This window comes from Polyodon spathula, chromosome 7 (assembly GCF_017654505.1).
Source record: "Polyodon spathula isolate WHYD16114869_AA chromosome 7, ASM1765450v1, whole genome shotgun sequence".
In the NCBI taxonomy this organism is placed as follows: Eukaryota; Metazoa; Chordata; class Actinopteri; order Acipenseriformes; family Polyodontidae; genus Polyodon; species Polyodon spathula.
In genome coordinates, this window is record NC_054540.1 from 9,878,475 (window position 1) to 9,896,292 (window position 17,818).

The window sequence follows — 17,818 nt, forward strand, 5'->3', positions numbered from 1 at the left end:
GTGTGTGTGTGTATATATATATATATATATATTATATATATATATATATATATATATATATATATATATATATATATATATATATATACACACACACACACACACACACACACACACACACACATATATAAGTGCAAGCAGCAATTTCCTATGAATCAATACATTGAGAACTTTATTATTCAAAAGCATGAAGCAGAAAACGCTACTCCTCAGAAAGGCCTTCAAATACAAGAACAAAACATGCATATTATTACATATACGATAATACATGGATTGAAAACACTTTACTATTTAAAAAGCAAATAGCAAAAAACATTATAAAATGTAAGTGAGACTGACAAACAGGACACAAAGATGTTTAATTGAGGCTGGCAAAATAAAAGTCACCCTAAATAAATGAATTAAGTGTTTAACTGCTGCATCTCTCAAATATTCACCTGGCTATATATATTTCAAAACTCTGTCAAGACCGGCTTCTTCTCTACTAGACTGCCTATTGTACTCCTGTTTCTACAGAAACATCTGCCCAAGTCTGAATTCCCAAAAGAGATGAAATGCATCGGGTGTCATGTTTTATAATAAAATGAAAACCCAGAAGCAAGTTATGACACCAGCTAAGGAACAACATTGTGAGCACATTTGTCAATTTGCCAATAAAATGACATTAAAATCAATCAATGTGAAATATTTCACACGCCTGGAGTTTGTTACTAACAAGCGCTGCCAGTCATGAATGATCTGAAGAACCTTCAGGCCTAGTAATAAAGAGTTTGATCTTAAAGACATCTGCAAGTTCTGATGCCATGCTGCTTTCACAGAAAGGAAAGGTCAGGGCTTGTATCAAAATCACCTATATAAATCAAGGGTATCCTTTTTCCAGTCTGACTGGGTGTAATTAACAAGTTCCAACAAACCCAACTTCCTCAGTAAATATGTGCCTTGTCCACAGAACCAGATGCTTTCCACTAAAGGTGCCAGCTATTTTTTTTAACCGTGAATTTAACAAGAGAGAGTGATGCATTGTATTATACAATTGGCAAACAGGTTTTTGTTTCATCCGGGTTTCATTTAAAAATATATATTTTAAAAAATTTTGAAATAAGTATTGTTATTGTTTAATAAGTAACAAAGACATAACATTGAACAAGTCATCTGCAATTTTAGTGCCTCCGAGTTCATGGTTTATTAAAAAAAGGTAATGTTTGTTTTTATATGTGATGTGCAGTACAAAATAAAACAATTTTGCGATATATCCGAATCCACAGTATAGCGAGGGGCGATATAGCAAGGGGTGGGTGTATTACTATAAATGACACTTTTTTTTTGTGAATGTGATGGCAAACAAAACTATTAAATTTGATATTGGAAAAATACTACAAAATGCTAATACTTCACACAATCATTAGCTGCTTACAAAGATTACAAGTTTTGTAGGGATTCTCCTAAGCAAACGCATAACAGCAACACCTAGTGGCAAAAAACTGAATTGGAAATGGCAAATAGTAACTCATCTCCCAGCAGCCTTTGGAACTCCTTTCTACTTGCTGCATCTCATGAGGTACATAATTGCAAAAAATCAATGGAGAATCCACACAACTGGGAAAGCATGCAAGCAACGCTAAGTTGAAGTGAGTTCCTCTTATAAATAAAGGTTCTTTCATATATAATGAATTTGAGACATGCATATTAAATAACACTGCTATAAAGGATTGTTTTACATGAATCATGTAAAAGTTGAGAAACCTGGTTCTGTGTGCTCCAGTGGAGAAAACAAAATGCAAAATACAACGTTCTAAACAGTCACTTTAAGACATAAGGGTATCAGTGGTCCTGTATTTTATTTCCATTTTTTTTAAAAGCGACAGGAATCTTATAAAGTGACTGCTTGTAGCAACTTTCCCTTGTTTCAAAATTAAGTTATGAAGTCCAAATACTTTATTACCCCATAATCATGTTTGTTCTGTGTACTGTGTGCATACCAGAGCAGTTAAGACATACCTCCAAGATTGACCTTTAATAAGTGCTTTTGTATTCCACCTTTTTCACAATAATTTCTGCAGTGATAGAACACTAACTTTCTTTCTGTCTTGTTAGGTACACTCTACTCTATTAGCTAGGTTTAAAAGAGCAAAGACCTTATCATTTGTAGCTAACTGAATTCAGCAGGGATGGAGGCAGGACAGCCCACACCGTTTGAAATGACGGAACTCTTTGGTTGCCAAACATGGCAACAACTGCATTTCATCCTTCTGATAAGCTTTATAGCGTTTCAATTTGACCTATTTTTTGTGTTTGTGTGTGTTTTTTTTTTTTTTTTTTTTTAGGCAATTTTTTTTATATATATATATATATATATATATATATATATATATATATATATATATATATATATATATATATATATATATATATATATATATATACACACACACACATATATATAACATAAAAATGTCTTTAAATTGTGTCATTAAACTTACCAACTACTGAAAAACATTTGACATGCTGTGCCTGTGAAAAAGATACATTTCTTTTTATGGATTTTAATTACCTAAAAATATATATATATATATATATATAATATCATATCGATCATCATCAATCATTCGTTTTTTGCGAAAGGCCGCTATGCTACGCTTTCAGTGGGATCTTTTGTGACATGTATTCCTGTAAACCACGGATTTAAATCCATGTTTGAAATTGTACAGTGCCCTGTTAATCACAGCATAACAGGAAACCAAATGAAAGTCAATGGCACAGAGACTCCACCTTTGTATATAACACTTCATTTTCTCATTTGAATGTTATGCTACTTATTTCTAAAACAAAGGCACAACTGTATTTAGCAGTACATCGTAATCCACCCCATTGCTGGAATTCATTAACGGAAAACAGGGACTCCTCTATTTGATGACTGGATAGTTTTTTGGTCAATTACTATACATGTCTGGTTTCACAATCCTTGAAACAGGAAAAAAATAAAATAAAAAGATGTTTTGTTTAAAAAATGAAACACTTACTCTTGTTGTGCAGAGCCTGATAGGAATTGGGCTTGTTCTTGTCTGGAGAGAAGCTCTTGTTGCTAACACTAGATCCAGAGCGACTATGTGGAGAACCCCGTCGACCTCCAGGGGAATTTCTGTAGTAAGTAGGAGCTTTTCTAATAGGTGAACGGTCTCTTATGTGAGGTGGAAAAAAACTTTTCCTTCTAAACTGTTCCCGGTCTTCCCTTTAAAAAAAAGAAAACACAGAACACATTAAATTAGAATATATTTGTACAGTTCTTCAAAAGGAAAAAAAAAAAAAAAAAAAAAAAAAAAATTCTTTAACCCTTTCCCAATTCAGCACTAGCTAGAAACGCATACTGGTTATAAAAAAATCTGTCGGACTTCTGCTGGCTGTACAAAGCAGTCTCTGTAGAATGCTTCAGGTATAAAAATTTTAAAAAGTTGCCTGCGTTCAACTAAACTTGAAATACAGGACAGCTTTTAAATAGAGAGAAATGAAGAGACCTTGTTTAATAGCCTCCAAAATCAAGGCCACTTTTTGCACTTAGGATCTGGGATCACTATCATATGGGTAATAAAGTTAATGTCTCTCTTATACTACTTCACTCCAGTCCCTTACATCAGTAGCCCTGCCTGCTGAAACAGTCGACAATGATACTAAAAGTTGCCCTAAAGGAATGCCCTAAACGACCCTTTGACTCCTTATACACAACACTTTGGTCCCGGGAGGACTGCAAGAGAGCAATATGCTTCAGGACAACATAAGCTGTACCTTATGGAGTACACATGTTCTACCTTCTTGCAAAATGCAAACACACTGCTGATGTCTGATGTCCCAAGTATTTTTATTCAACTGTCATCCTATTTTTAGTGGTTAGGGTTGTTATGGTACAGTAAAAGCTTTGTGCAAATTAAGAGCACGTGTCTGAAGTCTATTCATAATCATGTAAGCCTACTTAAGCTTTCTCAAAGAGTGGTCGAGTTTTCAATCAGCATCATTAGAAGCATTTTATACACGGCTTTTGAGTGTGTTGGGATATATAACAAAATTCATAATATTACTAAAAAAAAAAAAAAAAAAAAAGCTATTTATTTTACACCACATACCACTTGTCTGCCTAGCATTGTTCAAGTATAATTCGATTTTTACTTGTACAGAATTACAAAAAGAGAGCATACCCAAAACAAATTCTTCAGAAAACTTCCTTTGGACAAAATTACTATTTTTTAGTAAACCGTAGCCACTAAAAAATTGGCAAATTTCCAACAAAACTATTCATTATATTACATAATATTTATTATTATATTACACAATTCTATTAAATGTGTCCCAGTAAGGTCGGGTTTGTGCCAGGAAACACACAACATGGAAGGAACTCAAATACATCAAAGCTTTTTAACACTAATTAGAAAATCTGTACATTTTATCAAAGTTTGTAGTTAAATTATCAATCAAAGCCCACTCCTAGTCTAACTAACTTGTTTTAAATAACTATAAAAATGCAGATAAAATTGGTGCACTGCACAAGAAAATCTCGACAATTTAAATGAAAGGATAACTATTCAAATTAAAGCAGAGACGCCACCATATGGTGTTAAAATCAGTAACTGTAGTGTTATAAATATGAATATAAACTTGACCTATTGCAGTTTTGATTCTTCACCTAGTTTTGACCTAAAATATACATTGTTTAAAATTAACTCTTAGAACACATTGCACTGTACTGAAATTATTTGGGTTTTTCGTCCCATTTATTTTTCATATTCTAGTGATTTTGTGTAGCCTAAAGCACTTAAATGTAGAACATCTTGTTTTCTTTCTTTTTTGTAAAAATATAACACTGCATGCATTAACTGGATAATCTTCATGGGAAACAGATTCTAAAGATCTAGCCAGTAATCCATTTGTTAAAGACATCAAATCAACTGCATTCAGTTGTGGAAACAGCCAGAAGACCTTTGACTGGATTGATAATAAAAACTAAAAAAAATGTCTACAGGACCTACTTGCCACCTGGAGCTATAAAACATTCCCAGGTGATCATTAAATACATAGTATATTAAGTAACAGTGCTTATATGGACCTGTATTAAACTTTGCATTCTAAATCTAACATTACTGCATGGTGCTAAAGTATTATCACTTACTTATTACTATCAAGGTCACTCAAAGCTGATAGATACTGTACAAAAAATAGCCAATAAAATGTAAGTAAAATTTGAAAAAATCATCCACAGGTCTGAAATGTATGTGGTCACAGGACAGGCCATGTGATTCACTAGATCTATATAGCTATCGGCACAAAATAATAGGATAGTATAAGGATCTTAATTACTTCATGATATCAGGTGCACATGCCCACCCTTCAATGCAACGTACTGTGTCAAGCAACAGACAGGCTACACTGTCACAAATCACATGAAAGGGTGCATTGTTAAATTCATCGGTGCTCTGCATCGCTGAGTCGGAACTGACATCACTTGGTGCTCATCGGTGCGGGAAATTTAACAACAGTTTGGTGAACCAACATAGCTGATAATAATAATGAAAAGGTTGCTGCTGCAGCATGCAAGGCTGTGGTTGACCTGTGTGAGCTGAAAGCTTATTGGGACGAAAGTTTAGTTATCTTTAACTGACTAATTAAGAGCTAGCTTGTTACATTAAAATGTAGAAAGCAGCTAGCCTGCAACTGTAAATATTTATAAATATATTAATGGATACACTTTCAAATACAGTTCGCCCACTTTTCACAACTTTGTAACATATTTGTTTAAAGTTAAAAGGACAAACAACACAATAAAAAAAAAAGATTGAATTCTTGTACGTCACCAGCTCAGTCGGCTATTCTGGATAATTGGCAAATATGATATTGTTTATCAATGTTTATTATCGCTATTACACATTTATTAAAAATACACAACTCCATACACATTTTCAAAAGATCTGGTGTCTCTGAATCTATAATTACATTGATAATAGTATCTCCGTACAAGACAAACTTCCACAGTGGGAGCGGCCATTTTGGTTTTGCTGCAGTTCACCGACTCTCAACCCCGGTGAATCCGCTGCTTCAGCGGTGATGCCCTGATGAATTTAATAACATTGAGCAACTCCTGGTGAATTTAACAACAGTTCAATGAGCAACTCCTGGTGAATTTAACAACAGTTCATTGAGCAACTCCTGGTGAATTTAACAACAGTTTGGTGAATCCGCTTTACATCAGTGCACGCAGCAGTGAATTTAACAATGCACCCAAACCTTCAGCACTGGACACACCTGTTTCCTCTGGAACAAATTACCAGAGGATATACATTTTTGTGCTTTGGTTAGCAGATCACTTAAATGTTTTAGCCAGTCAGTACCACAGTAGATTATGTTTAAATAGGTATTTATAGTACCTTCCCTGGCAGAAACCTCAACACTAATTCGGTCAGACAGGAATGGTTGCCATTCAAACATGACAGAAAATAACTTAATTAAAACAGATTATTCAGAAAGAAAGTGACTTAATTTAAATGTTTAATTACAGTATGTGTATAACACACACACACATACATTCACATATTATATATATACATATATATATATATATATATATATATATATATATATATATATATATATATATATATATATATATATATATGTTATTATGTACAATACATATATATATATATATATATATATGTATATATATATATATATATAATATATATATATATATATATATATATATATATATATATATATATATATATATATATATATATATATAACATGAGATACTCAATGAAACATTGACATATTTAATTTTACATTCCATAAAACAACTTATTATGGACTAACTTATATACCTCCTTGTAAGACGTGTAAATTTATGTCCTTTGTTGTGACATATAGAAAAGGAATTTATAATTATATATTTTTTAAATGGGCTACCTTGCATTGAAAATTAAAAAACAACAATACGTTCAAGACCAGGAGATAATACATAGGTGGCTTCATAAGTGCCTGTTTGGGATAAGAAATAAAAAAAAATTCTATAGTGTGACGAAAATATCGTATAGTGCGACAGGTATTCGAGTGTCACACCACAGGACATTAACTCTTCACTTGTTTTTTTTTTTTAGCCTTCTAAGATGTGCTATGTATTTGTATGAATCTGTAAAGGCAGTATACATGATTTACAAATAATTAACGTAGGATTTTAAGTGATAAATCTATCATTTTAAAATATAGCTTATGTTTTGCTAGAATATGTTTTGCACAGCAACAGGTCTCTCCAGAGACTCTCTACATCTCTCCATGTTGATTTTTCAGAAAATTATGCTGAGCACAGAGATACAGGCTTTCCACTTTGGGGGCAGTCGACAGCAAGCCACAATCCATACAGTGGTATGCATACACGTCAGATGGATGTCAGTCGTATGCAACAATTTCAAACTGCACACACCATGATGAGAGAGCTGTATGGGCTCACATTGAGCCTGTACTCAAAGACATGAGAGACAGCCATGGAAGACACTTTGATGATCTGCATGTGATGAGTGATGGTCCAGTCAGTCAATACAAAAATAAAGCTGACTGCTACCTTCTCAGGACTCTTCCATTCACAAATGGCTTTACGTCAGTCACCTTGAACTTCTCTAAAAAATCTCATGGGAAAGGAGCTCCTGATGGTGTAGGAGGTGCAGTAAAGAGAATGGCAGACATCCATGTCAAGCAGGGCCATGACCCGCAAACTCCTGAAGATCTACACACTTTCTTAAGTGCGAAGTCATCCTGCAATATAAAGTTCTTCTGGGTAACTGAAGAGGAAATCCTGAGCTGAAATCCTGAAAGTTCCAGGCATAATGAAATCACATCAGGTCACTGCAACAAGTCCTGGAGTGATTCATCACAGAGAAATAAGTTGTTTTTGTGAAAGACCTAACATTTGCAGTTGCCACAGACCCAAAAAAGTAGACATGGACAACTTGACAGAGAAGACCAATGTGAGGGAAAGAGAGGAATCTGAAAGTATCCACTCTAACTGCAGCGGCAAGCATGAAGTCAATGTGACATCAGAAAGCTCAAATTCAAAAGCTAAGAAGGTGGACGTTGGAAGGTTTGTTTTAGTCAAATATGACAACCATCCATATGTCGGTCAAATTATGAAGAGCTCTGAAGATGAAGTGGAAGTGAGCTGCATGATGCAACTTGGTGTCAACAATGTGTTTACATGGCCACAAAAACCTGACTGCACATGCTACTACCGTCATATCCTATATCATATTCAGTCATATCTTCTCAGTTATATCTCAGAGACAAAACCTTCACCATCATCACGTTTTGTGAAGCTGTCCCATGATGACTGGGAAAAATTCAAAAGTCAGCTAACATGATCAGTTAAAGGATACTTTTAAACCCCTCCTGATTCACAAAGTGTCTGATTTTAGACTACCCCACACATGCATAATTCATTAAAAATGTAATTATTTTCAGCTACTTTATGAAATAGTATGTCATTTTTTTCCATACTTACTAGTACAGTACTTGTTTTCCTGTCACTTGATGTTATGTCTTAATGTTACTGTAATGTTACATAATGTACAAGGTTACTTGTTAATTAGTGTTATTTTACTTACTGTACTTAATGTTACTTACTATTTAATGCTACTTGTTAATGTTAGTGAAAATAGCCATGAAGTACCATAAAAAATTAATTGTCCCAAAAATGGACCGGCTGTTGCCGTCCATACTGTATCCTACCATACTTATGTTCAACATGTGTTGTTTTTAAAAACAAAAACAAAATTAAAGTATATTTTGTTTCTAAATGTTTCCCCTTATCTATCTTGTACTTCCTCATTTGTCATTTCTCAAATCATCATCTTATCAGTCAGTCCTAACGACCGTGTCCTGTGGTGTGACATTTAAAACTGGTAAACAGAATGTAATGAATAATGCTTTATTCTGTAAATTTGCACAACATTAGGGAAAACTGATCAGTACTAAGCTATTCAAATAAAATTTTTAGGTAGAATACATTTGATAAAAAAAATGAAATGATAGGTGTCTGCTATGACCACTGTTACAGCACAAGCCTCATTTAAAACGCTTTCAAAATTAGAAAACAAATTGGTTTTGGTCATGGTAACAACAGTTACAGATACATATTTTATATTTAAAAATGTTTTTACAAGAACAATTATATTCATCTTTTTAAAGAACATGTCATCACACCATGGGACATTTGTAGGCCACAAATTAGCTACATCCTGTAAAAAATGTCAAAATTAATTAGATCTAGTGTGGACAAATATATTCTCATAAAGGGAAGACTCTATACACACATACATACATACATACAGTGCCTTGCAAAAGTATTCAGACCCTTCTGAAGGATTCTAAGGGTAAGATAAGTCACAGTAAATGTCAGCAAAAACTAAAGAGAAAAAAATTAAATATGTTGACTTGAAGTATTCAGATCCGTCAACTCAATATTTGGTGTCAGTATCTTTGGCAGCAATTAAAGCCGCAAGTCTGTTTGGGTGAGTCTCTAACACTTTGCACACCGGCTTGGTACAATTTGTGCCCATTCTTCTTGGCAGATTTGCCACCCTGCCATACAGCCTACTTTTGTGAAGTGTTCTGGATATTGTTGACTGATACACATTTTCTCTCATCTCAGCCATCAAACTCTGTAGCTCTTTCAAAGTTGTCGTTGGCCTCACAGTAGCATCCCTCACCCATTTCCTCCTTGCCCAGCTGTTCAGTTTGGAGGGACGGCCTGATCTTGGCAGTGTCTGGGTGTGCAATGCACCTTCCATTTCTTGATGATTGAGTAGACTGTGCTCACAGGGAAATTCAGAGACTTCAATTTTTTTGTACCCTTCTGATCTGTGTATATAACAAATATATATTCCTACTTCAAAGTGTCATGACTGCAAGCTTTAAAGCAACAAAATGTGAAAACTGTGAGAGGGTCTGAATACTTTTGCAAGGTACTTTTAAACCTTGTGAAAGGTTTTTTTTCACTTTTACACAGAGTATCTTTTCAGCATTCACTTGTAAATACATTCTTTAAAGCGCTGCTAGCCTCAGATAGGACCATAAGAAAACACAATGTTCACAGTTTTATTTACTATTAAATGCAGACATGATGACAGATAAGACTGAAAATTGCAGTAACATGGGGGCCGGTATTTACACGAAAAACTGCTAGCATTTCACAGATAAACTCTACTGTGAACAGCAATCCAAGCAGTTCCTTTACTGCACATGTATAGTTACAACACCCATCTAAAAACTGTTAAACAAAAACAGGACTTGATAATCCATCTGCTACTGTAATTACGGTATCAGCAGGTGGAACATCCATTGGCACATAAAACCCGAAATTTCATCGGAAATAAATCTAGGAAATTGTAGACCACTCAGACAAGCTCGAATTTGCCATGAAAAAGTCAACTCACACCAGTAATTTATAATTGTACTTATACACCACACATCTTTGAGTCATACTGAAGATGATGTTAGACAGGATCAGTTTTGAAATTGCTTATATTTAGTAAGATCACACAAGAAATAAAACATTCATAAATAAATAAGATTGATGTACAGAAGGTTACTTTAGTTTTCCAGACGTTGTAAAAACACAAACATATCATTAGTTTCAATAATAAACCCCTATGGAAATTTGCTTTGAATTCTTATAGATACAAGTTGCTTTTACAATTTCATAAGATCACTAAATAGTGGAGTTAGTCCATTTACACCACTACTTAACTTCACAATATTAGTGGCCCCCAAAAAAGGTATTATGGCTATTCATGAAGGTAAAGTACATGGGTTTTGCAGTAGGGATACTATATTGTATTTTTGGGGTATTTATTTGAAGGCATCTGTCTCACCATCAGCAAAATCACTACCTTGCTGCTCATACCCATTGTTTTGACTACAATCCCCACAATCTTCCAAACTGATTATCTCCCACTAAATGACATGCAATAGTACGCAGATGGAGGTATAAATAAATTAAATGCACCTGGTTTTCATGACCTTTGCTTGAACTCGGGTCATGTCCTAAACAAAGAGCTGGCTTAATGCGGCCTTGCAAAGTTTTATGGGTTAAGGTCTGTTTTAAGTATTTGAAACTGGCTGCCACTAGGAACAAAAATAAATTACTATAGTGGGTCTAAATGGAATTTTGTAATTACACCAAGAGTAAACTATCAGTTCTGAATGTATCTACACACAAACCACACACATATATATAGTTTTGTGGCTGGCCAGATCTTTACATTTTGGGTTTGGATATAAGAGGGGAAACATGGTACCGGTTTAATCTGTTCAGAGCAGGACATATTGACCAACCTGCTGAGTTAACTATATATCTGACAGCTTTGTTATTTATTTTTTATGGGTGACCTGTAAACTGTTTTATTGCAGCTCCTCATACTTACAGGGCATTGTGATCCATTTACTAAACACTGTAAGGATATAAATGATGGCTTGTCTGCAAACATGAATCTGAATTGAATAAGCTTGGAAACAATCCTAACCTTTCCTACAAGCATAGGTCAATACAGTAACTAATGCACATCTCAAAAACAAACAGTACAGCCTTCTGGTAATGCAAAATCAATAGCATTGTGACTTGAAATAACACCTTGAACGAGTAACCCTGCTATAGGTAAGCAATGAAACAGGTGTCCATACTGTATACAAACTCAATACACAAAAAGGCCTGGTTTCAAATAAAGTATCCAGATCTGCCATTGTTTACATCGATCAAATATAGCTCTAAATAATGTACTAAATAGATTAAACTATACCAATATTTAGTGGAACATATTACTTCTATGAACACTTGATTAATATGAATTCCCATGTTTTTTTCCTGAATCTTTCATCTAAGAAACAGAAACAATTGAGGATCTATTTGCATAGCATTTTTAAAACACCACATTCAGTTTAATGGATCTTCAACTTTCATTTCTGCTCATTTTGCACGTTGCTTTTATGGAACTGTGTTTTGTACCACAGCAAAAGGAGTAGCACTCTGTAAGAGAGCAGGCTGCAAAACAAAATCCTGTAGGTATTGAAAATCAGTACACTGAAATGAAAACAACAGGACGGTAAAGTGACCTGGATGAAAACAGACATCACAGTGCAAAACATGCTAAATATTCATTTTAAATCAAATTGGGCCTGTTTGAGAATCACTGCTCTTTAAGGTCTTTGCATACTTGCCTTGAAAGAAAGAAGTGAAAATATTGCTTCATTCACTTTGGCATGCTTAGGTATGACCCAGATACAGTTGATAGCTGTGTTTCAATTCCACAAAGCTCTACCTAACTAAAAAAAATCATCAAAAACTCAAAGGCTACAATAAAATAGGTTTCCTGTAAAATGGTATCAGTACACTTTGTTGTTTTTTGCTTCTGTGAGCCACAAAGGAAATGCTGATGGCCACCAACTACAATAAAAAACAAACAATTCTAATCCAAACTTTATGGACTATTTGCTGTATTTTTCTTTTCATTAACCCCCTGACAACTTCTTATACTTATAATGAAGTCTGGTTTCAAAGCTTTTTTCAAAATGTCCGTTCTAGTGCACAGATAGCGTGAGGATTATTACCCACATTGTCAAGCAGGTAACACAGCAATAACGACCCATGATGCGGTATGGAACAAAAAAAGCCAAAATCGCTCTCTTCCTGCAGTGATTTAGAGACCTCAAACCCCCAGTGCACTACAACAGACATTTCGAAGAGCTTTGAAACAGACTTTAAAAGTGAAGTATACAAAGTTGTCTGGATGTTAATGAAAAGAAAAATATTACAGGTACGTTATTTAAAACAGTTTTAACACATTTTTCGGAGCCCTGCTACTTCCTCAAGGTGCATTAACTAGGAGTTCAGGGCTCTTCAGTTCTAATTGCCTGCCAGATTATCCAGATCAACCAAAGTGTCTTTATATTAGTATACACCAGCACCATCTAATGCAGGCCAAGAAAGCACCTTAACGCAGACTAAATCAACAAATAATAACAGAAGAGCAAAAACAATATCTGATAAATTACATAACCATCGGATGACTGCAAACATCAGGAAAAGTGAAGGAGAAAGTAAAAAAAAAAAAAATCAAATTTGAAGCTACTGTAAATAACGTACGGATTCCCACTTAACAATTCTCCCTTTTCTTTATCGCAATCTTGAGTTGTTTAACAGTCCACCAGGAGAGATAGGATCTACTAAATTTCTTTATACATTTAAATCAACATGTTACATAATATTTCTATCCGAAACTGTAACCTTATGCACTATATTAGTATTAGCAATTTTGATAAAAAACCATGTTAATAAAATAAACATAAAATTGAAAGGAAATGTATCAGACATAGATATGGGTTGACGCACAGTCTACCATGTGAAATATACATTTGACCATAAGCTTCTTCAGTTACGCTGCAGAGGGTTTAACAGCAAACTTTGAAGCGATACAGATTTCTTGCATGATAGGAAAGAATATATCCTTACAGGAAATGACTGTTCCAGTTTTTTAACCTAATCACAAGAAAGGTTTCATTTTTATCACCAAAAAGCCTGGGTAAGCCACTGGCTTCTCAAAAGCAGATTTAGGGTGCTTGGTGGTTCTGTGAATTTCAGCGTTGTTATTTTTATAGCCGTGCTCAGAATCTGTGCCTTAAGTCTGAAAGCTATTAAAATAGCATGGGTTTATCTGCTAGCCTATTCAAGCTTCCTGCAAGGCACACCTTCTAGACCACCACATAATCTTGATTCTTAACCAGCATCATTTGCTTTTTGTGAGAAAACTGATTTTACACCAAAAAACAATTTAATGCAATATACTTTAATTGTGTAAAGTACACTTATAATTAAAATACTGGTTCTGGTCCATAAAAACATTATTATGTAATGTATTCTCACAGCACTCAATCTGTACACATATCATCAGTGCTACCCTTTTTTTCTAAACCATACTACAACTTGCTTGCTAACAGTAGATGTTTATTTAGCACAGCTGCTGCTCAGAGAGCTCTTAAGGCTACTCATTTTGTCAGGATCCAGGGAGGGTAAGAGAGTCATAAACATAACCAAGGAAGCTCTACAGTATATTGGTGGATCTGTGGCTGCATGTTCACATCCCTGGCCAAAATAAAAAGACAAAATAGCATACTGTAAATTAAAGAAATTACATCTTTTAAAAACATAAATTAAAAAACCAACAGTATTTTAAAACTACTTGCTTGTTTGCTGCAAAGAGCTTTTTTTTTTTTTTTTTTTTTTTTTTTTTAATATTAATACATTATTCCTATCTCCCCCAGTTTAATTTGCTACATCAGCATCACATATAATGCAATTGTTGTTGAACTGTCACATCAAATGCGTTTCTAACTTTCTCACCAATGAGCGTTTTTACTATTCAAGCTACAAAAGGTCGGCACAGAAGACTGAGGAGTTCATAGGGAAAGACTGACAACAAGGTGCACCACTCTGTGGAGAAAGGCTTTATTGTGCTTGCTATCTGAATCCATCTTATGAGGTCAACAGCAAGACAAAGCAGCAGATCGCCCAGACTTCCCACCACTTCTGTCATCGTCACCCCTTACTGCGCACACCATTACTGCACTTCACTGGTTCCTTTTGACTGGGTGTTGAAACCGTTTAAAGTTATCTGCCAAACTCAGCTGGGCTCCAAGACTAGGCCTCATAAAGGGACTTTTGCTGCTTGTCTTGTGTCTAGCCGCCTTCCCACAGGATCACAGTGAAGTCCTCCCTATATAATCAGGCTCCGCTCCTGGGAGTTCCTCTTATAAGACTTCCTGCCAGTACTTCCTGAAGAACGCCAACCCGCTGGGGTCAGGCTTTCCACCCCCTGACCACGCTAATAGCTAAAAACTGGGCCCAGATGGGCTTTTCCAAATCCTTTTGATGCTGGTTATCAGCCTTGTTTTCTCCTGCTCATTACTGATACATCAAAAAAAATTAAGCCTTTATGAGCAAGCTTTCAAGACTCTGAGACCTATATTTATTTTAAAAAAATCTAGTGAATCAAAATAACACAGTTGTAAACATAACAAAAAGATTGTGGCTGCAGAAAACATATTTAGGTGACTGGATATCCAAGCAAATACCACAGTAAAAAAAACAAAATGTTTTCTTTTTTATTTCATCTCCCACTCTGCACCCTTGCAAGAGGGACACTGGTCTCAATGCTCTCCTGCTAAACAATACATACTTATCCTAATTATACTTAATTTACACAGCTGTCACATTTTTTTGGGGGTGAAAAAATCCATAGAAAGTTTAGATTACCTTATTTTTTTCTGTTGTGTGACTATTTAAAGCAGTGGTGCACAACTTGGTCCTGAAGGACCGATGTCCCTGCAGGTTTTTATTTCAACTGCATCCTAAAGTACTTTATTGGGCCTTATTAGAAGCTTAATTGGTCCAATTAACTAATTTAGGGTATGGTTAGAACAAAAACCAGGAGGGACACCGGCCCTCCATGATCCGAGTTGTGCACCACTGATGTAAAGACTAAATATTATGTGCAGAGAAAAATGATTTTACATCGAAAAGAACGCACCGCACCACTACAGTTGGGCCTCATTATCCTTTTAAAATACATATTTAAGTGTGTTAGGTGTAAATCTGTATTACCCTCTCTGCTCTGTTTAAAATAAAGCACTTACTAAAACAAATTTTAGAATTAAGATTAAACCATATCCTTATCCAATATCTATGTGCAAGGACCTCATTATACAACCATACACTACACAATTTAATTAGATCAAATTCCTGCATTTCCCCAAGGCCTTTGACAGAAGACAACTTTTTCTAGTTTGCGATTTGTGCAGTTTAACTTAAACAAATAGCAGTGCTGCCCCCTGCTGGCACAATCAAGAAAATGTCATTGTATTGGCAGTTTAATTTAAACTTGGTGTTTGCTATAAAACTGATCTTTCCAGGTAGTGTTGTGAGATTTTCAATATTTGTTATTGTTAATTAGTATGTTAACAATAACACATTACCCAATATTGTAATCTTTATGATTACTATTGTCATTTGTACCTTACCCATTCAAATCTATACCAGAAAGGTACCACATTAATCTATGTAAAACCCAAAGCAAACCTGCATTTTAACCTTAAAATTCACTTGTAGAACTGTCACCCGGTAAAGGAATTAAAAACACAGAGCCAAGTTTTAAGGAACAGACGTTACCTTGGAAACACAGGTGGATCTATAATATTACATATTCAGAAAAAAAAACACAATTCTTTTCACAGTCCTTTCCTTGTCTGTATAACTGAAGCTCCACAAATGTGTGCCATGGATGACTCACCACTGTTGTTAAGCATTAATCTTGACAACTGTTCATCATTTCCATTCTATAAAACCACCTGCTTCTGGTGGCACATTCAGAGCACGATTGATAGCTAGCTGCAACACTCACATTCAGATAAGCCTCCTTGAGGGCAAATAATGTCAAAAACAGAACTCATCTGTCAATCTGCACTTCCCTACCGAGCCCACAGGGTAATTAACTGCACCGTTTCCTGCACAGGTTTACTTACAGGTAAATAGAGATATTCATTAATTCCTAACTTTATACACCAATGTATGAGCAGCACTAATAAGAAAGTATGTAATACAACTACAACCATCTAATTGGATTACTCCTGCAAACAGAGTATGCCATGGAAATGTGTATGCTTAGGGAAGGCATGCTTTGCAGTAAAACTTAATACAGAAAGAAGTGTGTCTGTCTGTCTGTTCCTTTATGCATTTGGACCCTACAGGAGCCACTGCAACTAAACTTTGCATGGCCTCCTCTTTTATCCAGGGGAAGGTCGAGGGCTGTGTTTGGATCCAAAATTTTGACCCCCGGGGTACTTTATTTAGTGATGCTGACATTTCTAAAATTATGGGAATGAAGAGATAACAAAACAAGGAAAATAAGAACATTAACATTAGTCTGGAAATAAAACCAATAGTGAAGCTTGATGAACTATGGAGGCTGTAGCTCTGTGGCAGAGATTTGCCCACACAAATATAGCATTATGTTCACAGCAGGGTGGGGTATCATTGAGTCAGTGTGTGATTGCAAAGCAATACACAAGCAAACATTAGTCAACACTAGTCCTATCTGCTTGTCAAAATACAGATTTTGTAAACATTTGCTAGAATTAAACTAAAACAGATATTTACATGTTAAAAAGTGGCTGAACATTCCCTAGCCTGTACACCAGAAAGTAGGTATAAATTGTTGCCCGTTTCATTGCTATCCTGAAAATTGAGGGTAATGATAACTTTCCTTTCCACAAGGTCATTGCCTACCAGGTGTGCTGAAAAAGTAGATGACACTTTCACTATCACTGAACAATCTGTACATTACTCTACCCATAGATTGATGGCTTTGTTTCAGACCACTTTTTTTTTTTTGTCAGAGATCTACGATTTCAATATTACATGCCCTGCACTTCAATTATGGTTGAGAGAAATTAATGTATGTTCTTTCTCCAGTCTCAGAAAAGTGTCACCTTGACCAGTGCAGCAATCATGATGTTCCTTGCAGATGTTAACACTTGCATGCTTCCGATCTGAAAACAGGTGCCTAGGGATGAACTGGTATGAGGCCAGCAATCTCCAAACAGTTTCAATTGTTATGCCTTGCCCACTTATTTAGCTGTGGTAGCAAACAAATACATTAAATGTGTACTATCGCTCAGGGCAGTAATACTGACTATTGTTTTGCTGCTGTACAAAAAACATTAGGTTTTAAAAATCAAG

At 35.1% G+C, this 17,818-nt stretch overlaps 1 protein-coding gene across 2 annotated transcripts in view; it reads right to left on the reverse strand.

Annotated features, from left to right (window-relative positions):
• The window catches only part of LOC121318128 (periphilin-1-like), a 70,033-nt gene that overhangs the window by 33,925 nt on the left and 18,290 nt on the right, over positions 1–17,818 (reverse strand). For both annotated transcript variants that reach the window (XM_041254446.1, XM_041254445.1), the window contains exon 6: positions 3,021–3,229. In XM_041254446.1, the coding sequence (XP_041110380.1) occupies positions 3,021–3,229 (209 nt within the window). The remainder of the gene's footprint in view (positions 1–3,020; positions 3,230–17,818) is intronic.